Genomic DNA, 23363 nt, shown 5'->3' on the forward strand with positions numbered 1-23363 from the left:
GTTTGAAGGAATAGTAGTTCCGACAGTGTTATATGGTTGCGAGGCATGGGCTTTAGATGTGGTTGTATGGAGGTGGGTGAATGTGTTGGAAATGAAATGTTTGAGGACAATATGTGGTGTGAGGTGGTTTGATTGAATAATGAAAGAGTAAGAGAGATGTTTGGAAATTAAAAGGGTATGGTTGAGAGAGCAGAAGAGGGTGTGTTAAAATGTTTTGGACATATGGAGAGAATGAGTGAGGAAAGATTGATGAAGAGGATATGTGTGTCGGAGGTGCAGGGAACAAGGAGAAGCAGGAGACCAAATTAGGGATGGAAGGATGGAGTGAAAAACATTTTGAGCGATTGGGGCCTGAACATACAGGAGGGTGAGATGCATGTAAGGAACAGAGTGAATTGAAATGATGTGGTATACCGTTGTTGACATGCTGTTGATGGACTGAATCATGGCACGTGAAACATCTGGGGTAAACCATGGAAAGGTCTGTTGGGCCTGGATGTGGATAGGGAGCTGTGGTTATGGTTCATTACACATGATGGCTAGAGACTGAGTGTGAACAAGTGTGGCCTTTTTTGTCTGTTTTCCTGGTGCTACCTTGCTGAAGCAGGGATGGTGATGCTGTTTCCTGTGGGGCTTATCGCAAAATGTCAGGCATATAATAGTATATCAGAGAATAGATACTTAAATGTCTGTTTCCTTGTGCTACCTCGCAAACGCGGGAGACAGCGACAAAAAAAAGAAAAGAAAAAAAAAGAAAAAAGATACTTAAATACAGAATATATCTGAAAGATATGATTTACAACATTCTCTAATAATAGATGTAATCAACCTCAAAACATGAAAAATAAGAGATAAGAATAAAGAATACCGTCCATGTATTCCCTGCATGTTGTAGAAGGCATCTAAGAGAGGTGATAGCAGATGGCTGGATATCCTGTCCCTGTATTACTGAACAAAAGAAGGAACTGAGCAAGGAGCCAACTGAAGAGTGTTCCCCCAAAGGATTAGTCATGAGCTCCTGACGCTACCTTGCTCTTATGGGAAAGGGATAGCATGTATGAAAAAAATTTACAAAAGCTAGAAGCCTTAAATTTGCCCATCTTGGAAGAAAGATGAGTGAGAGGTGACCTGATCATAGCCTCAAAATTTTAAACCAGATTAATTATGTAAACAGTAAGAATTTTTAAAAAGATGTAGGGATAGGACAACCAGAGTACCTAGCATGAAATCAAGATTTTTTTTTTTTAGATTTAAAAAGTACTTTTATAGTATTAGAATGGTGGATGAACAAAGTGAAATGAAAGAAGACTTGTGAATGCAGACAGCCAAATACAAAGGAATACACAGAAATTCAAATAGCAACAGCCCACTGGGTCTCTTCCAGGCTGTTTTTTATAGTGGAAGATATCAGGTACTTACAGATTAGTTTAGGAAAAGTAGAAATGCATCAATTTAGAGAAGCTTGAAAGCTTTCACCAAGGGTATGAAGGTGCGAATAATATTAGTCTTGGATTTGAAATATTGAGCTAGTCTTTTGCTAGACATATCTTTTGTCCTGATTTCAGTCTCATTATTTGGTAAATCATTCCATGCATTAACAATGCTGATGAATAAAAAGTACTTCTCCTCATTTGAGGTAAAGCATTTTCCCTTGGAGTTTGTATCCATTGTTACCAGTTAGATTAGATTATCATATCCTTTGCTTATCTTGAATACCTGTAGTAGATAACATCTTTACCTTTTTTTTAAGCTAAATGAGCATGCATAGATTTAAGAAATTATATATTATTATTTTTTCCTTTGTCGCTGTCTCCTGCGTTAGCGAGGTAGCTCAAGGAAACAGACGAAAGAATGGCCCAACCCACCCACATACACATGTATATACATACACGTCCACACCTGCAAATATACACACCTATACATCTCAATGTATACATATATATACCCACACAGACATATACATATATATCCATGTACATAATTCATACTGTCTGCCTTTATTCATTCCCATCGCCACCTCGCCACACATGGAATAACAACACCCTCCCCCCTCGTGTGCGGGGTAGCGCTAGGAAAAGACAACAAGTGCCCCATTCGTTCACACTCAGTCTCTAGCTGTCATGTGATAATGCACTGAAACCACAGCTCCCTCTCTACATCCAGGCCCCACAGAACTTTCCATGGTTTACCCCAGACGCTTCACATACCCTGGTTCAATCCATTGACAGCACTCTGACCCCGGTATACCACATCGTTCCAATTCACTCTATTCCCTGCCCGCCTTTCACCCTCCTGCATGTTCAGGCCCCGATCACTCAAGATCTTTTTCACTCCATCTTTCCACCTCCAATTTGGTCTCCCACTTCTCATTCCCTCCACCTCTGACACATATATCCTCTTTGTCAATCTTTCCTCACTCATTCTCTCCATGTGACCAAACCATTTCAGAATTTAAGAAATTATATGACAGAAATTTGAAGAGAATGGATCCAATGAGTGTAAAATGCCCTTCCTGTGCAGTACAGTTAGGAAAATCAGCTCACTTTGTGGCTGGTCAACAGGTGTCTGTACAAGTGTTGAGTGTGGTGTTACTCAGTTAGGAAAGTATTTAATGGTGTGATGGACTTTTCAAGGATGTATGGGGTATTTTTTGCTTGTTATAGTTGAAGAATATATCTGTTTTGAAGTTACGGGTCAAGTTCAGTTATTGTTGTTGACAGGTATAAATTTTTGAGTGAATATGAAAGAATATTTCCCACATATTCCCTGCGTGTCGTAGAAGGCAACTTAAATGGAAGGGAGCAGGGGGCTAGAAATCCTCCCCTCTTTTTTTTTTCTTTTTCCCCCAAAAAAGAAGGAACAGAAGGGGGTCAGGTGAGGATATTCCCTCAAAAGGCCCAGTCCTCTGTTCTTAACGATGCGGGAAATGGCAAATAGTATTTATTTATTTATTTATTTATTTTGCTTTGTCGCTGTCTCCCACGTTTGCGAGGTAGTGTAAGGAAACAGACGAAAGAAATGGCCCAACCCACCCACATACACATTTATATACATACACGTCCACACACGCAAATATACATACTTATACATCTCAATGTACACACATATATACACACACAGACATATACATATACACACATGTACATAATTCATACTGTCTGCCTTTATTTATTCCCATCGCCACCTCGCCACACATGGAATAACATCCCCCTCCCCCCTCATGTGTGCGAGGTAGCGCTAGGAAAAGACAACAAAGGCCCTGTTCGTTCACACTCAGTCTCTAGCTGTCATGTAATAATGCCCGAAACCACAGCTCCCTTTCCACATCCAGGCCCCACAGAACTTTCCATGGTTTACCCGACACTTCACATGCCCTGATTCAATCCATTGACAGCACCTCGACCCCGGTATACCACATCGATCCAATTCACTCTATTCCTTGCCCACCTTTCACCCTCCTGCATGTTCAGGCCCCGATCACTCAGAATCTTTTTCACTCTATCTTTCCACCTCCAATTTGGTCTCCCACTTCTCGTTCCCTCCACCTCCGACACATACATCCTCTTGGTCAATCTCTCCTCACTCATTCTCTCCATGTGCCCAAACCATTTCAAAACACCCTCTTCTGCTCTCTCAACCACGCTCTTTTTATTTCCACACATCTCTCTTACCCTTACACTACTTACTCGATCAAACCACCTCACACCACACATTGTCCTCAAACATCTCATTTCCAGCACATCCACCCTCCTGCGCACAACTCTATCCATAGCCCACGCCTTGCAACCATACAACATTGTGGAAAGCACTATTCCTTCAAACATACCCATTTTTGCTTTCCGAGATAATGTTCTCGACTTCCAAACATTCTTCAAGGCTCCCAGGATTTTCGCCCACTCCCCCACCCTATGATTCACTTCCGCTTCCATGGTTCCATCCGCTGCCAGATCCACTCCCAGATATCTAAAACACTTTACTTCCTCCAGTTTTTCTCCATTCAAACTTACCTCCCAATTGACTTGACCCTCAACCCTACTGTACCTAATAACCTTGCTCTTATTCACATTTACTCTTAACTTTCTTCTTTCACACACTTTACCAAACTCAGTCACCAGCTTCTGCAGTTTCTCACATGAATCAGCCAACAGCGCTGTATCATCAGCGAACAACAACTGACTCACTTCCCAAGCTCTCTCATCCCCAACAGACTGCATACTTGCCCCTCTTTCCAAAACTCTTGCATTCACCGCCCCAACAACCCCATCCATAAACAAATTAAACAACCATGGAGACATCACACACCCCTGCCGCAGACCTACATTCACTGAGAACCAATCACTTTCCTCTCTTCCTACACGTACACATGCCTTACATCCTCTATAAAAACTTTTCACTGCTTCTAACAACTTGCCTCCCACACCATATATTCTTAGTACCATCCACAGAGCATCTCTATCAACTCTATCATATGCCTTCTCCAGATCCATAAATGCTACATACAAATCCATTTGCTTTTCTAAGTATTTCTCACATACATTTTTCAAAGCAAACACCTGATCCACACATCCTCTATCACTTCTGAAACCACACTGCTCTTCCCCAATCTGATGCTCTGTACATGTCTTCACCCTCTCAATCAATACCCTCTCATAATTTACCAGGAATACTCAACAAACTTATACCTCTGTAATTTGAGCACTCACTCTTATCCCCTTTGCCTTCGTACAATGGCACTATGCAAGCATTCCGCCAATCCTCAGGCACCTCACCATGAATCATACATACATTGAATAACCTTACCAACCAGTCAGCAATACAGTCACCCCCTTTTTTAATAAATTCCACTGCAATACCATCCAAACCTGCTGCCTTGCCGGCTTTCATCTTCCGCAAAGCTTTTACTACCTCTTCTCTGTTTACCAAATCATTTTCCCTAACCCTCTCACTTTGCACACCACCTCGACCAAAACACCCTATATCTGCCACTCAATCATCAAACACATTCAACAAACCTTCAAAATACTCACTCCATCTCCTTCTCACATCACCACTACTTGTTATCACCTCCCCATTAGCCCCCTTCACTGAAGTTCCCATTTGCTCCCTTGTCTTGCGCACTTTATTTACCTCCTTCCAGAACATCTTTTTATTCTCCCTAAAATTTAATGATACTCTCTCACCCCAACTTGATGCAGTAAAAAGGGTTTATGAATTACAGGATTTAAAGGTTGTAACAGCAAAATCTTATATATAGTTGAAAGTTACATTTGCATTTTATCTTGTTGATTGATATTTGTTTGCATTATGTATTTTCCAGTTAGTTTCATATTTGGATTGGGCACTACAAGTACAACTAGCAGTCAGTCTGTCAGTACAGTTTCTTCATGCAACACTACTAACTCAGCTGCTGCCGTTACCTCACAAGTCTCTTCCACAACTTCCTCAGTCAGTACCACCACCTCCGATGCTTCCAAGGAAGTTGGCTGGTTTTCTCTAAGTGGCTTTACTTTTACGACCACCCCTTCGCTCAAGCAAGAAAATGTAGATGAACCTCAGCAAGAGTCCCAGGAAGAGGAGAAGAAAAAAGAATCCATCTTTGCTGGATTTTCATTTGGATCAGGCACCGCTAACCCTCCAGCATCAGGTTTTACTTTCAGCACTCCTAGTGCTGACACCAAGAAAGATGGAGACCATACTGGTAATTATAATGCTGCTTTTATATAAGAGTGATGAAGTTAGAAATCTTTCCACTTAGTTCATATTAGTTGGTAGATAGCCACCAACCAGATAGTTATACGCCGGTATCATCTGACTAGGCATTGGGAGGGTTAGTGACTTGTACCTGTTGAACCAGCACCTCAGTGGTTGTCAAGTTGCACTACTCTGACACAGTATTCTTTGTAACTCGTAGATTTTCCTGCATTGAGCACTGTGTGCTCGCACTGCCTTTTGACAAAATGGTAGCAACATTTAAGCAGGAGCACTAGGTAGTAAGTAGTAGGCTAGAACAGTGGGAAGGAGCATCAGGTAGATGTAATTGGTAGGAACATTAGGTAGGAGCCAAGGCAAACACTTAGAGTTGCCCTTTGCTAGTGGCCCGTTCAGGGTGAGGCACTAAAGGCTAAGAAGTGGCAGTAGATTTCATTAGTTATGGAGACACTGTTTGCTGTGGCCACCTTTTTGAGGAGTTCCAGTTTGGAACTGGAGTCAGAGATAGATAGATAGATATATTTTCCATTCTTTATCTCTAGAACTTTGCTATTCCTTGGTAAATTAACTTGATGTGCAGAGTTTAAATTTGAGTAGACACACATCTTATTGGTTGAGGATGTTTGATTAATCAAAGGCTGTGTGCATTTGTTTGACTTCATGGGATTTGGAACAGTATTGATAGTAGTAGGAAATTGAAGGGATTTATTTAAAGTGGGAGAGACCAAATTGGAAGTGGAAGGATGGAGTGAAAAACATTTTGAGCGATCGGGGCCTTAACATAATGGAGGGTGAAAGGCATGCAAGGAATAGAGTGAATTGGAACGATGTGGTATACCGGTGTTGACGTGCTGTCAATGGATTGAACCAGGGCATGTGAAGTGACTGGGGTAAACCATGGAAAGCTTTGTGGGGCCTAGATGTGGAAAGGGAGCTGTGGTTTCGGTGCATTACACATGACAGCTAGGGACAGAGTGTGAACGAATGTGGCCTTTGTTGTCTTTTCCTAGTGCTACCTTGTGCGCATGTGGGGGGAGTGGGGCGCCATTTCTTGTGTGGCAGAGTGGCTGCGGGAATGGATGAAGGCAGCATGTATGAATGTATACGTGTATATATGTATATGTCTGTGTATGTATATGTATGTATAAGTTAAAATGTATAGGTATGTATATGTGCGTGTGTGGGTGTTTATGTATATACATGTGTATGTGGGTGGGTTGGGCCATTATTTCGTCTGTTTCCTTGTGCTACCTCGCTAATGCAGGAGACAGTGACAAAGTATAATAATAAAGAATAATGATAATAATATTATTTAATGTAGTAGACAATGAAGATAATGCTTGTTTCATGGTCATCCATATCATTACTCTTATGCACATCTGCCCCCATTCTTAATGTTCTATTTTATTACTCCTGTCTGTCAGTATTGATAATTTTTCTTTGTTTCTAGGTACTACAGTGGCAAATAGTGGAAGTTTGTTTGGCAGTAAAGCAGCATCTGGACCTCTGCTTTCTTTCAGAAGTTTGGGAACTGATACTTCATCACCCACTAATTTGTTCACCACAAAGAATACAAAGGCAGTAAGTGTGAATTTACTTGTACTTCAAATTGTCAGACTTTGCTTGTACTTTACATTGTCAGATTTTTCTTGTACTTTACATTATCAGATTTTTCTTGTATTTCAAGTTGTCAAGTATATTTTCAGTTATTAACACACATTTTTTGCAAATTCCCATTGTCTTTTGAAGTGAACCATGTTATGTGAATTTATATTTTCTATCTATCTATCTATCTATCTATCTTTCTATCTATCTATCTGTATCTTTGCCTTCATATCTCCAATACATGCCTCGTCTAACTACATTAATAATTGTAAAGTTGTTCGTAGTCTTTCTGTCCTCCAGTTAAAGCAGGTTGTATCTTGGGACCTCTGTCAAGTATATTGATTTCAACAAATTTCATCGAACAGTAAATTGTGTGTGCCTGTGTTTACATTCTAAAGTTTGATTTGTAATTGCTTGCTCTGTTGAATTATGTTTGATTTGAACATGTATATACACATGTATGTGTGTGGGTTGGGCCATTCTTTTGTATGTTTCCTTGCACTACTTCGATAACAAGGGAGACAGGGACATAGCATAATAATTTTTTTTTCATTTTACTTTGTCGCTGTCTGCCGTGTAAGGGAGGTAGCGCAAGGAAACAGACGAAAGAATGGCCCAACCCACCCACATACACATGTATATACATACACGTCCACACACGCAAATATACATACCTATACATCTCAACGTATACATATATATACACACACAGACATATACATATATATACACTTGTACATAATTCATACTGTCTGCCTTTATTCGTTCCCATCGCCACCCCGCCACACATGAAATAACAACCCCCCTCCCCCCGCATGGCAGTTTTGTGGGAATGGTAATAGAAAGTTGCCATATACGAAAGAAAGTGAAGGGCTTAGCTACCCTTTACTTATCATGTATTGGAATCTGATGTGCTGACACTGCATGGGAGTAAACTCCAATATAGTTTGTGAGAGCTTTTCATTTAAAACCTCATTAGTTTTGTGCAAAATAGATATTTTCATGAATTGATATGTGCTAATACAGAGTTTTGCATTGCTGTAATAGGAAGAAAAGTGCATAAGCATACTCATTAGTCTGGCAGCAATGACTGGTTGATCTCACATCCCATGTAATGCCTTCGTGGCATTATAACCAAGCTCATTTTACCCTTATCCCCTGTACTGTGATAATATACTGGAGACAATGTGGGAGAATTTGTGAGAGGATACAGTTTTGTGTAAATATGAACAAAGCAAGGTGATGAAATACAGTAAGGTGGAGAGAGAGGATTGTTTGTGCAAGTTTATGAGGGTTGTATTTTTTCTATCCAAGCTAGGGTCAGGAACAGTTGGACAGTAGCCTCATTTGCACACATCCACAGTAGATATTGTATATTGTCTACCAATACAAAAGCCCTCTACTTTTGTTTTAAAAATACCACTTATTATGTGCATGACTTTTTTTACTTCTATCTCCCATGCAAAGAGAGGGAAGTGTGTTCTGTACTGGATGTCAGCAGAGCAGTTTTATGGATTATTGCAATTGCTAATGCTATCTTTTATTCTACTTATGCCCAGTTTCAGTCTTACCTAGTTGAGTCAGCAATATGTGATTGCATCATTTCTCTTGCATTCATACCATTTGCATGATGGCTTGTATTCTTTTATAAGAACATCTCATGTTTTTCTTCTTATAGTTTGAACCCAAGACAGTTTTTGAAAAATCATCACCAGCCAAATCCCCTACAAAGGAAGATGGTGAGGACAAAGTTGAGGAATATGAACCCCAGGTGGACTTCCAGCCAGTGGTGCCGATGCCTGATTTGGTTGAAGTTAAGACTGGTAAGATTTCTTTTATGCTTTCCATTTGTTTAGAATTAGTTCTGATTATAGGGAACTTCGAAGAAACATGGAAAGACATTCTCATTATAGAAATGTTTAAAGTATCATGTTTGGATTTTATGCACTGAAGATGTGGAGATGGTTGGCATTTATACTGGTTGGAAAAGGTTTTTCCTGGAACACCATGCTCTGAGTAGGGAAATTGGAAATCACAATGAATTATTTACTTTAAAATTTTATATATTTCAATGTTTATGGCACAGGTATTAGGCTCACTTGTTGAGTTTATGTGATTCAATTTAACCCTAAAGCTGTTAGGTTTCTTTCATTTGAAAAAAGTGAGTAAAAGGTGTAGCAGTAATTAACACCTTAAGTATGTATTTGAAATATCTATTTTTTCTTTTTCTTTTTTCCTCCAAGTAGTGGGGTCATTACTTGATATGGATGATAGAGATCCCTTGTGGAAGGTCTTACAGAAGGGGGAAACCTATTTGCAGATGGAAGTAAGGAACTGGTGCCTAAACATACCAGAGGATGAAGGGCATGTATGGCATAGAGTGAATTGACATAATATAGTGTACAGGGGTCAACATGCTGTCAGTGGATTGAAGCAGCCAGGGAAACCATGGGAAGGTCTATGGGGCCTGGATGTGGATAGAGAGCTGTGGTTTCGGTGCATTAAACGTGACAGCCAGATACTGAGTGTGAATGATTGTGGCCTTTTTAGTCTGTTTTCCTAGCACTACCTCACTGAAGCAGGGGATAGCGATGCTGTTTTCCTGTGGGGCGGGGTAGCAACAAGAATGGATGAAGACAAGCAAGTATGAATGTGTACATGTGTATGTATGTAATGTCTGCTTATGTGTATGTATATGTTGATATGTATGTGTATGTATATGTGCATATGTGGGCATTTATATACATATATATATATATATATATATATATATATATATATATATATATATATATATATATATATATATATATATATATTCTTTCTTTCTTTCAAACTATTCGCCATTCCCGCATTAGCGAGGTAGCTTTAAGAACAGAGGACTGGGCCTTTGAGGGAATATCCTCACCTGGCCCCCTTCTCTGTTCCTTCTTTTGGAAAAATTAAAAAAATAGAGAGGGGAGGATTTCCAGCCCCCCGCTCCCTCCCCTTTTAGTCGCCTTCTACGACACGCAGGGAATACGTGGGAAGTATTCTTTCTCCCCTATCCCCAGGGATTATATATATATATTTTTTTTTTTTCATACTATTCGCCATTTCCCGCGATAGCGAGGTAGCGTTAAGAACAGAGGACTGGGCCTTTGAGGGAAGATCCTCACCTGGCCCCCTTCTCTGTTCCTTCTTTTGGAAAATTAAAAAAAAAAACGAGAGGGGAGGATTTCCAGCCCCCCACTCCCTTCCCTTTTAGTCGCCTTCTACGACACGCAGGGAATATGTGGGAAGTATTCTTTCTCCCCTATCCCCAGGGAGTACATATATATATGTATACAAATATATATATGTGTATGAGAGTGGATGGGCCATTTCTTGATCTGTTTCCTGGCAATACCTTGCTGACGCAGGAAACAGCAATTATGTATGATGATAGTGATAAGTTGCAGAAGTTAGTGACTGAGGTTGGTAAAGTGTGTGAAAGAAGAAAGCTGAGAGTAAATGTGAATGAGCAAGGTTATTAGGTTCAGTAGGGTTGAGGGACAAGTAAATTGGGAGGTAAGTTTGAATGGAGAAAAACTGGAGGAAGTGAAGTGTTTTAGATATCTGGGAGTGGATTTAGCAGCAGATGGAACCATAGAAGTGGAAGTGAGTCAGGGTGGGGAGGGAACGAAGATTCTGGGAGCATTGAAGAACGTGTGGAAGGTGAAAATGTTATCTTGGAGAGCAAAAATGGGTATGTTTGAAGGAATAGTGGTTCCAACAATGTTATATGGTTGTGAGGCATGGGCGATAGATATGGTTGTGCGGAGGGTGGATGTGTTGGAAATGAGATGTTTGAGGACAATATGTGATGTGAGGTGGTTTGATCGAGTGAGTAATGAAAGAGAGATGTGTGGTAATAAAAAGAGTTTGGCTGAGAGAGCAGAAGATATATATGTCAGAGGTGGAGGGAACGAGGAGAAGTGGGAGACCAAATTGGAGGCGGAAGGTTGGAGTGAAAAAGATTTTGAGTGATCGGGGCCTGAACATACAGGAGGGTGAAAGGCGTGCAATGAATAGGGTGAATTGGAATGATGTGGTGTACCAAGGTCGACATGCTGTCAATGGATTGATCCAGGGCATGTGAAGCATCTTGGGTAAACCATGGAAAGTTTTGTGGGGCCTGGATGTGGAAATTGAGCTGTGGTTTCACTGCATTATACATGACAGCTAGTCTGAGTGCTGACGAATGTGGCCTTTGTTGTCCTTTCCTAGCATTACCTCAAGTGGGGTGGCAGCAGGAATGGATGAAGGCAGCATGTATGATTATGTGCATGTGTATATATGTATATGTCTGTGTATAGGGGAGAAAGAATACTTTCCATGTATTCCCTTCATGTCATAGAAGGCAACTAAAAGGGGAGGGAGCAGGGTGTTGGAAATCCTCCCCTCTCATTTTTTAATTTTCCAAAAGAAGGAACAGAGAAGGGGGCCAAGTGAGGATATTCCCTCAAAGGCTCAGTCCTCTGTTCTTAACGCTACCTTGCTAACGCAGGAAATGGCGAATAGTATGAAGTCTGTGTATGTATATGTATGTATGTATATATGCATGTGTACGTTCATATGTATAGGTATATATGTGCGTGTTTGGGCATTTATGTATGTACATATGTATGTGGGTGGGTTGGGCCATTCTTTCGTCTGTTTCCTTGTGCTAACGTAGGAGACAGCGACAAAGTATAATAAATAGATAAAATTATAATAACTATATTAGATAAATGTAGGGCTAGGGTAGAAAGAATGCAGCCCATATATTCCCTGCATGTCTTAGAAGGCGACTGAAATTGGTGGGAGTTGGGGCCTGGAAATCCTCTCATCCAGTTTTATTTCTCCAAAAGAAGGAACAGAGAAGGTTGCCAAGTGAGGAATTTTCCCTCAAAGGCTTAGTCATATCATATGTTCCTTGCACTACCTCACTATCATGGGAAATGGGGAATCCTTATAAAAAAGATAAGATCTACAAAGAAAATTTTCTCCATAGGTGAAGAAGAGGAAGAAAAACTGTTTTGTGAACGAGCTAAGTTGTTCCGGTATGACAAAGAGACCAAGGAGTGGAAGGAACGAGGTGTTGGAGAGTTGAAGATCCTGAAAAATATTGCATCTGGGAAGGTTAGTAAAAGTTGAAGGTTGTACTTTTCTTGAGCAATAAGTGAACTTGATATAATCATTATCTGCAGTATTTTCTTTGGAATGTTACAATTGGTGGTCTGTTAAGGAATATTCTGTCTCACACTCACAAACACACAAAGAAATGATGAAAGTCAACAAATACAAAAAAAAAAAAGCCAAGACTACACAAAGAAATGAGCTTCCATCTGATATGGATTAAACAAGGGAATGTACCAAAAACAGTCAGTCAATACAACACTCACGAGAAGAGGCAAAAGGGGGGAGGGAAATGAATTAGGGACTGCCAGAGAACAAATGTTTAGAGGTGTTATGGGAAATTGTTAAAGAGTAAGACTAACTATAAGTTAACTACAGGAGGAGTTACAGAATATGAGGAGTCAATTCAAGGATCATGAAGTTTGTCATGAGATGAGAGAGAAACTAAGTGATCTGAGAAAATTATCTGCTGAAATTTAAGTTGGTGTTGGGGACTTAGAGGAAAGAAGGTGAATTCATTAAAAAGTGAATAAGGCCTTTTTCATGGTAGGGTTGGTGAACTTGAATGAGAAAACCTTGATGATTAAGGTAGCCCTGCTTATAGTTAATTTCATGGAAATATGCAATCAAGTTAACATTTATTATGGGCCCCCTTCTCTGTTCCTTCTTTTGGAAAATTAAAAAAACGGGAGGGGAGGATTTCCAGCCCCTTGCTCCCTTCATCCACGTAGTCATAGTGTTTCACATAACCTTTGATAAGATACTTTTCTGGTTGGTAGTAGTTGGTAGGCAGCCAACGACCAGAGAGGTACATTATCACTACTACTCGCCTGGGTATCAGGAGGGTTAGTGACATCTGCTTAGTAAGCTAGCTCTTTAGTGGTTGTCAAGTTGCTCTCCTCTGACCCAGGTAGCTGTCTTTTCTTTCTGCTTCACAAACATGTGGACTACTGGCATTCTGTTCACAAACATACAGTTTCTCCTTGTCATATGTAACACTTGAAAACACTTATGCAGCTCATTCGTCATAACTAGATTTTCCTTTGGTGAGCACTATGTGCTAGCCCTGCCTTTTGGCAAAATGGTAGGAGCAGTAGATATAATTAGTAGGTAGGAACATTTTAGGGAGGAGCATCAGGTAGAAACATTAGGTAGAAGTGGTAAGTAGGAGCAGTACATATAAGTAGTCATCACGTAGGAGCCTCTGGAAACTTTGCTCTAGACTTGCCCTCTGCCTGTGTCCTGTTAAGGATGAGGCACTAGAGGCTAAGAAGTGGCACTGGAGTTCTTTAGTCATGGAGATTGTTGCCGTGGCCATTCCTTTTGAGCGAGTTCTAATTGGAACAGGCATCGGAGATATAGATAGACACTTTTCTTACCATGTGTAGTCAGGATGGGTCTACCCTTTTCTGTCCATGATGATACAATCACTTTTGGTTTTACCACCTGTAGACAGTGTGTATGTCAGAATGGAGTGAAGAAGAATGTAATTGGTAAGTTTAGGATTCACAAGACATATGAGCACTTTTTTATGGTATTTGTGAAAGTGAGCAGAGTAATATATTAGAGGACAAGATGAATTTTTTTGGTTATGCTGCCTGTAAAGGCTTGATTTCTTAGGTGCTTTTTTTTTTTTTTCTTTCTTTTTTAAGAGTAAAAAGTAGAACAAATGGCATTTTTTGTTTTCATCCTTCCTAAAATTCAGTTTGGTTTTAACAGGTCCGGGTATTGATGCGTCGAGAACAGATTCTCAAGGTGTGTGCCAATCATTTCATAACTCCTGAAATCAAACTAACTCCAATGCTGTCATCAGACAAGGCTTGGATATGGGCTGCTCCTGACTTTGCTGATGAAGAAGTAAAGGAGGAGCAGTTTGCAGCCAAATTTAAAACACAGGAATTGGTAAGTCATGATTTTATGAAGGAAGATACAATCTTGAGTAAATTTGGTGGTACAGAAGGGAGAGAGTAGTACAGGTTGGAAGAGAGATTGGGTACCTTCATAGAATTATTTAGGATAGAATGGTTAGTATGGGAGTGAAGAAAGGATTAAGGGACAGCTTAGTCCTCCCAACCCTGATCTGTGCAGCTAAAACATGCACAAGGATGAATCACAAGTGTCAGTAATCCAGGCTATGGAAGTGAGTTATTTGTGAGGAGCATATGGCATGGCTAGATGTATTGAAGAAGGTAATGAGGGGGGTCTTTGAGTGATTTTGTACATCAGGGAATGAATTGTCGAGTGGTAGAGTGGGTGGGTGAAATGTACTAGAGGTGGTTTGGGTATGTTGAAAGAACTCTGTGGACTTACAAGGCAAGTATATAATAGTATGATTAAAGGGGTTTGTGTGCAAAGAAGACCGCTTGTGACATTGGGAAATAGAGTTTAAGTGTGCTAGAGTGAGAGAATTGGGGGAAGAATTCATGGAATTTTGTATGTGAGGGAGGCATGTTAGGACATGGATAAGTGGAGACACTTTTGTCATGGCCACCCCATTGATAGGATTGCCTGGTATTAAGGGCATCAGAGATATAGATAGATAGATAGGTTTGATTTGCTTGGAGAGGAAACCTACTAGATAATATATGCACACATTGCTGCAACATGACTTTCAGCAAAATTCCACTTTAGTAGATATTTGAATAAAAACATCCATTGGAATGATAGTGCCTTTGTAGTTTACATATGCTTAAACCCTTTTCTTTCTTTTTTAGGCACTCTCCTTTAAGGCAGCCTTTGAGAAAGCTCAAAAATCTCAGAATACATCATCCTCTGTGGACTTGACAACAAATGTTCCAGAATCCTCAACCCAAGGATCATTCAGCTGTTTGGCAGCCATGTTCAAACCAGCTGTTGGATCTTGGGAATGTGAAACATGTTTGGTGCGGAATGCAGCAGAGAGCAGTGTGTGTGTTTCATGTTCTGTTAATAAACCAGGTTATGAACCACCTAGAGAGAGTACACCAAAATATGGCAGCTCTGTAAATGTTACCGAAAGAAATGAAAAGGAGTGTGGAGGCGATCAAGAAAAGAAAAATGATACTGTGCCTTTGTCATTAGCTGGGATGTTTAAGCCACCAGCTGGATCTTGGGAGTGTAACAGTTGTTTAGTTCGCAACAAAGCCGAGGTGACTAAGTGCATTGCTTGCGGATCATGTGGTAATGAATCATCTGTTGAGAATAAATCATTTAGCTTAGGCATAAGGAAAAATGAAGGAACATCAGTGGCTTTGTCATCCTCTGCTGGTGGGTTCAGCTTTGGCACTTCAGATAATAAACCTTTCTCATTTGGCATTCCTCAAACTAGCCAAGTGACAACAGGTACAGCATCTCATCCACCATTTACATTTGGTGTTGCAAACAGGTCTTCTCAAGAGACCGTAGCTTCAGATGCTGCTCCTGCATTTTCATTTTGTGTTCCAAGTGACCATAGTAACAAACCATTCAGTTTTGCTTGGAATCCAACAAACACAGCTGCAAATTTAGTGTCATCCACGTCATCCTCCACTTCAACCAACACCTCAGCTTTTTCATCAGCAGTATTCTCAGCAGCACCTGAGGCATCCTCTACAGGTTCTGAAGAAGATACTTCCACCCCAGTGAAGGATGGGAAATCAGGATTTGTTTTTGGAAGCCCAGGAAAGTATGAATTTACTTTTGCAGGAATAAAGGCAAAATCTCCCCGATCAAGAGATATAAGTGTATGTGAATCAGAAGATGGTGTATTAGAAGAAGATGATGGAGATCACCTTTACTTTGAGGTAGGTATCATATGAATTTTTGTAAGAAATAGAGTGAATTGGAATGCTATGGAATACCATGGTCGATGTGCTGTCAGTACACTGAACCAGGGCATGTGAAACGTTTGGGGTAAACCAAGGAAAGGTCTATGGGGCCTGGATGTTGGTAGGGAGCTCTGGTTTGGGTGCATTACACATGACAGCTAGAGACTGAGTGTAAATGAATGTGGCCTTTTTTGTCTGTTTTCCTGGTGCCACCTCATTGATGCAGAGGGTAGCAATGGCTGTTTCCTGTGGGGCAAGGTAGTGCTAGGAGTTCGCTCTGTCCCTTGCACACCTCTCACCCTCTTGCATGTTCAGGCCCTGATTGCTCAAAATCTTTTTCACTCCATCCTTCCACCTCCAATTTGGTCTCTCACCTCTTGTTCCCTCCACCTTTGACATGTGTACAATATATGATGTACTATTGTGACACTTTTTGGGAAATTGTATGGGAGGGTCTTGATCAAGAGGTTGAAGGCATGTACATATCATCAGATTGGGGAAGAGTGGTGTGGTTTCTGAAGTCACAGAGGATGTGTGGATCATGTCTTTGCTTTGAAGAATGTGTGTGAGAAATACTTAGAAAAACAGATAGATTTGTATGAAGCATTTATGGATCTGGAGAAGGCATATGATATGGTTGATAGAGATGCTTTGTGGAATGTCTTAAGAGTATATGGTGTGGGAGGTAAGTTGCTAGAGGCAGTGAAAAGTTTTTACCAAGGATGGAAGGCAGGTATATGAGTAGGAATAGAGGAGAGTTATTGCCTTGATCCATTCCTGGTGCTTCTCTGCCCCACAGGATACAGCATCGCTACCCCCTGCTTCAGCAAGGTAGCACCAGGAAAACAGACAAAAAATGCTACATTCGTTCACATTCAGCCTCGAGCAGTCGTGTGTAATGCACTGAAACCACAGCTCCCAATCCACATCCAGGCTCAACAAAACTTTCCATGGTTTACCCCAAACATTTCACATGCCCTGGTTCAGTCCACTGACAGCACATAGACCCTGGTATACCTCATCATTCCGATTGTCTCTATTTCTTGCACACCTCTCACCCTCTTGTATGTTCAGGCCCCGATTGCTCAAAATCTTTTTCACTCCACTCCATCCTTCCACCTCCAATTTGGTCTCCTGCTTCTCCATGTTCCCTCCACCTCTGACACATATATCCTCTTTGTCAATCTTTCCTCAACTCATTCTCTCCATATGTCAGAACCATTTCAACACACCCTCTTCTGCTGTCTCATCCATGCTCTTTTTTTTCCACTCATCTCTCTTACCCTTTCATTACTTACTCAATTAAACCACCTCACACTTTTTACTGCCCTCAAACATTTCATTTCCAACATATCCACCCTCCTCCATACCACCCTGTCTATAGCCCATGCCTCACAACCACATAGCGTTGTTGGAACTACTATTCCTTCAAAAATACCTATTATTGCTCTCTGAGATAACTTTCTCTCCTTCCACTCGTTCTTCATTGCTTCCAGAACCTTCTCCACCTCCCCCACCCTGTGACTCACTTCTGCTTCCATCCGTTGCTAAGTCCACTCCCAGATATCTAAAATACTCCACTATCTCCAATTTTTCTCCATTTAAACTTACATCCCAATTAGCTTGCCCCTCAACCTTACTGAACCTAATAACCTTGCTCTTATCCACATTTACCCACAACTTTCTTGTTTTACACGCTTTTCCAAACTCAGTCTCCAACTAATACAGTTTCTCACACGAATCAGCCACCAGAGCTGTATCATTGGCGAACAGCAACTAACTCACTTCCCAGGCCCTCTCATCCCCAACAGACTGCATACTCACCTCTCTCTCCAGAACTCTTGCATTTACATCCCTAACCACCCCATCCAGACAACCCAGTTGTGGGCCAACCAGGTCTCCTAATGTTTGTAATTTCTCATGTAATCTGTTGCTGTTTGCTGTCCTTGCCATTATCATTTCACTTAATGTGTATTTGTAATGTAATATTTTCATAAAGGAAATTTTATATTATTTCATCTTCTGCAGCCAGTAATACCCCTTCCGGATAAAGTGGAGGTAGTTACTGGAGAAGAAGAAGAAGATGTTCTGTATACACACCGTGCGAAATTGTTCCGACTTGTTGCTGGAGAATGGAAGGAGCGTGGACTTGGGGATGTGAAGATCCTCGCTCATAAACAGGTTTGTTCAGTATTTTTTGTAATTTGAAAGTTAGGATGTATAGTCTCTCATGTCTGAATATTTTCCCTAATTTTTTTGTTCTTTTATGTTCTTGATGCTTAATATGTTGAGTATATATCTCATTTTTCTTTCTCCACTTAAAATGTTAAAATTAGACTACTAGTGCAAGGAACAAGTCCACAAGATTTTTTTTTATTTACATAGTTATTGTCACTGATGATTAATATTACTAATTTGGTGTTTTTAATATGTACACCCTTATTTTCTTTCATCACTCAGACTGGTAAGATTAGACTACTAATGCGAAGGGAACAAGTTCACAAGATCTGCTTAAATCACTACTTAAAGAAAGATATGGAGTTCCACAAGAAGGATGACAAGAACTTTTACTGGGCTGCTTTAGACTATTCAGAAGCGACTCCTCAAAATGAGACATTTGCCATTCGATTCAAAACTCCTGAAATTGCTTCAGAGTTTATTAAAGAAGTGGACATTGCTAAGGTAGGAAAGAAACCATATCATTCTTTGAATATGTACTGTTCTCTGTTAACACTAACTGATGACAGACTTTTTGATTTTGGTTCCACTTTTAATTTTTCTCTGCTGTCATGTCTGTTCTGTTCTCTTCATAGGGCTTAGGAGGTTAGTTTTGTTTGTTGATGACAGCTTTGTTGACTGACTTAAGTGAAATATTGCACAAACTGGTGTCTGATTGTGTGAGAAGCAAAAGTTGAGAGTTGAAATTAATTTAAGTAGGGTTATCAGCCTTATCAGGGGAGAGAAGCAGATTGGTTAGAGTGTGAGTTTAAGCAGATAATACCAAGCTGGACTGGATTGTTTTAGGTACATGTGTGTGGATATGGCAGCAGATGGCACTATAGAAGCTGAAGTAAGCCATATGGTGGGTGAGGGGGCTGAGATCCATAGTTCACCGAGTTTGGGGAATGAGAGGACACAGCATTTGGGAGCAAAGATGGTTATGTTTGGTCTTATATTGATTCCGACAGTGTTGTATGGATGTGAGGCTTGGGCCATTTATAAAAGAGTATGGAAGAAGGTGGATTTGTTAGAAATTAAATGTATAAGGACATCATATTGTGTATGACACACCAGATGGAAAAAAGTGATAATGTAATGCTCAAGTTTGACTATATGGTAAATCAGGAAGTCAAAAGAGAAGAGGTGAGACTTCCTAAAGAGTAGATATAATCATGGAAACTTCTCAAACCTCAAACATTTTTAGGTTAGCATACATTGGGAAATGGAGTTCAGTAGACGGGAACCAGTGCATTGTGGTTAAAGGATTTGTTTACAGTGAAGTAGTAGGAGCTTTGCTACCTCTGTCCTCAATTATGGTGTGAATGTTAAGTATGATTTGTCAAAAAGTTTAGAATTCTTTGAGATAAGCAGTTGTAAACTCATAAGCAACTCTTCAGTCTGTCTGCATTTACAGGGTATACAAGGGTAAGGAATAAATAGCATAGCAGGATCAGAAAAGAGGAACAAAGAAACTTTGAAAAGAATAATGAGGAAAATCCAAAATTTTCCTCTAAAATCATCAGGAAAAAATCTTCATTTAAAGAGTTGCTAGTCACTGAGTAGAATGAAATGTAGAGGATGATGTATGGATATGTGTGGAACTGAATAACAAATTCTCCCAACCCATACCTTGTTTTACCTGTTCATATACTTTTTTCCTATTTGTATTTTCTTGCCCAAAGTAACTACTGCTAGGAACCTAACCTGAATATTGATTTGATCGGCTTTGAATAAATTAACTTACATTGTCTCTGTATGTATTTGGGTAATTCTTAAGCTTTCTAATGGTTAGTCTTTAATGGTGTCCACTTGAGACTCCTAGTCACCCCTGGATCCTACCTACCCAATTATTTCTTTCCTGACTTAAGATTTCCCTTGCTATTAAAGAAAAATTAGATGATTTAAAAAGTATTATAAAAAGTTTCAACATTAGGTTTAACAACCAATTTTTTTTTTTTACTATGTATCTATTATGCTTACTCGATCAAACCACCTCACACCACATATTGTCCTCAAACATCTCATTTCCAGCACATCCACCCTCCTGTGCACAACTCTATCCATAGCCCACGCCTCGCATCCATACAACATTGTTGGAACCACTATTCCTTCAAACATACCCATTTTTGCTTTCGGAGATAATGTTCTCGACTTCCACACATTCTTCAAGGCTCCCAGGATTTTCGCCCCCTCCCCCACCCTATGATTTACTTCTGCTTCCATGGTTCCATCCGCTGCCAGATCCACTCCCAGATATCTAAAACACTTTACTTCCTCCAGTTTTTCTCCATTCAAACTTACCTCCCAATTGACTTGACCCTCAACCCTACTGTACCTAATAACCTTGCTCTTATTCACATTTACTCTTAAATTTCTTCTTTCACACACTTTACCAAACTCAGAGATGTGTGGAAATAAAAAGAGCGTGGTTGAGAGAGCAGAAGAGGGTGTTTTGAAATGGTTTGGGCACATGGAGAGAATGAGTGAGGAAAGATTGACTAAGAGGATATATGTGTCAGAGGTGGAGGGAACGAGGAGAAGTGGGAGACCAAATTGGAGGTGGAAAGATGGAGTGAAAAAGATTTTGAGTGATCGGGGCCTGAACATGAAGGAGGGTGAAAGGCGGGCAAGGAATAAAATGAATTGGATCGATGTGGTATACTGGGGTTGACGTGCTGTCAATGGATTGAATCAGGGCATGTGAAGCGTCTGGGGTAAACCATGGAAAGTTGTGTGGGGCCTGGATGTGGAAAGGGAGCTGTGGTTTTGGGCATTATTGCATGACAGCTAGAGACTGAGTGTGAACGAATGGGGCCTTTGTTGTCTTTTCCTAGCGCTACCTCGCACACATGAGGGGGGAGGGGGATGTTATTCCATGTGTGGCGAGGTGGCGATGGGAATGAATAAAGGCAGACAGTGTGAATTGTGTGCATGTGTATATATGTATGTGTCTGTGTGTGTATATATATGTGTACATTGAGATGTATGGGTATGTATATTTGTGTGTGTGTGGACGTGTTATGTATATACATGTGTATGTGGGTGGGTTGGGCCATTTCTTTCGTCTGTTTCCTTGCGCTAGCTACCTCGCAAATGCCGGAGACAGCGACAAAGCAAAATAAATAAATAAATATCTATTATGCGTAGAGTAAACTACCATCCATTATTCATAACCATGTTGATTCTAGTTTTTGCGTATCAGATGCATCACATCATTCAACTTGGTTTTATTTATTGTTATAAATATGATATATGAAGAAATAAAAGGTGAGTGGGTGAGGAAAGGGAGATATTAAAGGAAGCAGTTCTGGCATGTGGAAGGTAGGCAAGTGAGAGAGGGTAGTGAGCTAGTGAGAGAAAAGTGAGTTGTATATGTGGTACTTTAATTAAAGGGAAGGAGTGTAAATTATTGGAAAGGTACTTGTGGCAGGAGGTCAAGTGGAAGGTGCAGGGTATGAAAAAGAGAACAGATGAAGGTTGAAGAAAGTGATTATCAGTAAACTTCAGGGAGAATAAGGTGTTTCGGAAGGACGTTGATATTGAGAAAAACAAGAGAAACAATGGGAACATCATGAAAGGGACAAATGGGGTAGTGGTAACAGGTAGTGATGAGATGAGGAGGAGATGAAGTGGGTATTTTGAAGGATTGTTGAATGTGTTTGATAAGAAGGTAGCAGATGTAGGGTGTTTAGTTCTGAGAGGTGTGCAGAATATGTCATAAAAAGTGGTTTGGTGAGGAGCAGAGACGGTGGAACCCTTGCGTAAGATGAAATGTGGCAAGGAGGTTAGTTAGATTGGGTGGTATTGTAGTAGGATTTCTCAGAAAGTGGGCTGACTGTATTGTTCAATTGTCAGTTAGTTAGGATTTTCAGTGTATGTATGGATCATGTTCTGGTACCTGAGGATTGGCGGAATGTATGTATAACACTATTATTTAAGGGCGAGGGTGACTGAGGTAAGAGTTCATACTTCATAGGTATGAATAGAGAATGAGATTGGGGGGGGGGGGGGGGGGGGGGGAAATGTGGTTTCAGGATTAGTAGAGGACTTCTGGAAATGCTTGTATATGATCATAAACGCCTTACACGCACATGTGCATACATATATTCATATCATGTACTCATATACATACATATACTTACACATACATAGACATATATACAAATGTACATATTCATACTTGCCTTCATCCATTTGATATATGATAAAATTTCGATTAACTTTCCTCTACATCTTTTCTAATTAAAGGTGAAACTGGGAGGAATACATGCAAAACCTTCTGGTATGACATCAAGTCCACTGGAATTAGAAGATGACCAAAAAGACAAATCACCAGTGACTGTTGCAACATCTAATTCCTCAACACCAACAACATCAGAGTCAGTGTCTGTGGCTGTTGTAGCACCAGCTGATTCTACCACTCCCAGCAAAACCATTGGATTACATTTTGGAGGAACATCTGGAAAGTTGATCTTTGGGGGTAAGTATGTTTGTTAGTTGTTTGAAATGTACCTGTAAAGAGACATAAACATATGAAATTTGTGATTTTCAAAGTTAAGGAGTCTCTTGAATTAATTCCATCCTGATATCGCCGTGCATACAGTAACATGTTTCACTTTCTTGTAGGATCTCCTGGAACTGTATTTGGAGCATCAGTAACACCTGTTTCATCAATATTTGGTGGAACAGCTACGTCTTCAACCTCTGTATTTGGAGGAACAACCACATCTTCAGCCTCAGTATTTGGGGGATCATCATTATTTGGTTCGCCCACATTCACTGTCAATGTATCATCCAACTTCTCATTGAAGACACCTGCAAATTTAGGCATAAACACTGTTTCTACTGCTAGTCATGGCAGTGGGGAGTCCTCACGTAAGTTAATTTTTTTCATTAGTTCTGATT

The 23363-nt window shown here is 40.3% G+C and overlaps 1 protein-coding gene across 1 annotated transcript in view; it reads left to right on the forward strand.

The window, feature by feature from the left end:
• Positions 1-23363, forward strand: part of LOC139767122 (E3 SUMO-protein ligase RanBP2-like) — a 148079-nt gene that overhangs the window by 92254 nt on the left and 32462 nt on the right. Inside the window, exons 28-37 of the mRNA XM_071696131.1 lie at positions 5365-5698; positions 7160-7290; positions 8993-9137; positions 12329-12456; positions 14173-14355; positions 15168-16214; positions 18267-18419; positions 18699-18920; positions 22707-22938; positions 23085-23333. Coding sequence (XP_071552232.1) covers positions 5365-5698; positions 7160-7290; positions 8993-9137; positions 12329-12456; positions 14173-14355; positions 15168-16214; positions 18267-18419; positions 18699-18920; positions 22707-22938; positions 23085-23333 — 2824 coding nt within the window. The remainder of the gene's footprint in view (positions 1-5364; positions 5699-7159; positions 7291-8992; positions 9138-12328; positions 12457-14172; positions 14356-15167; positions 16215-18266; positions 18420-18698; positions 18921-22706; positions 22939-23084; positions 23334-23363) is intronic.

Source organism: Panulirus ornatus, chromosome 59, assembly GCF_036320965.1.
Source record: "Panulirus ornatus isolate Po-2019 chromosome 59, ASM3632096v1, whole genome shotgun sequence".
In the NCBI taxonomy this organism is placed as follows: Eukaryota; Metazoa; Arthropoda; class Malacostraca; order Decapoda; family Palinuridae; genus Panulirus; species Panulirus ornatus.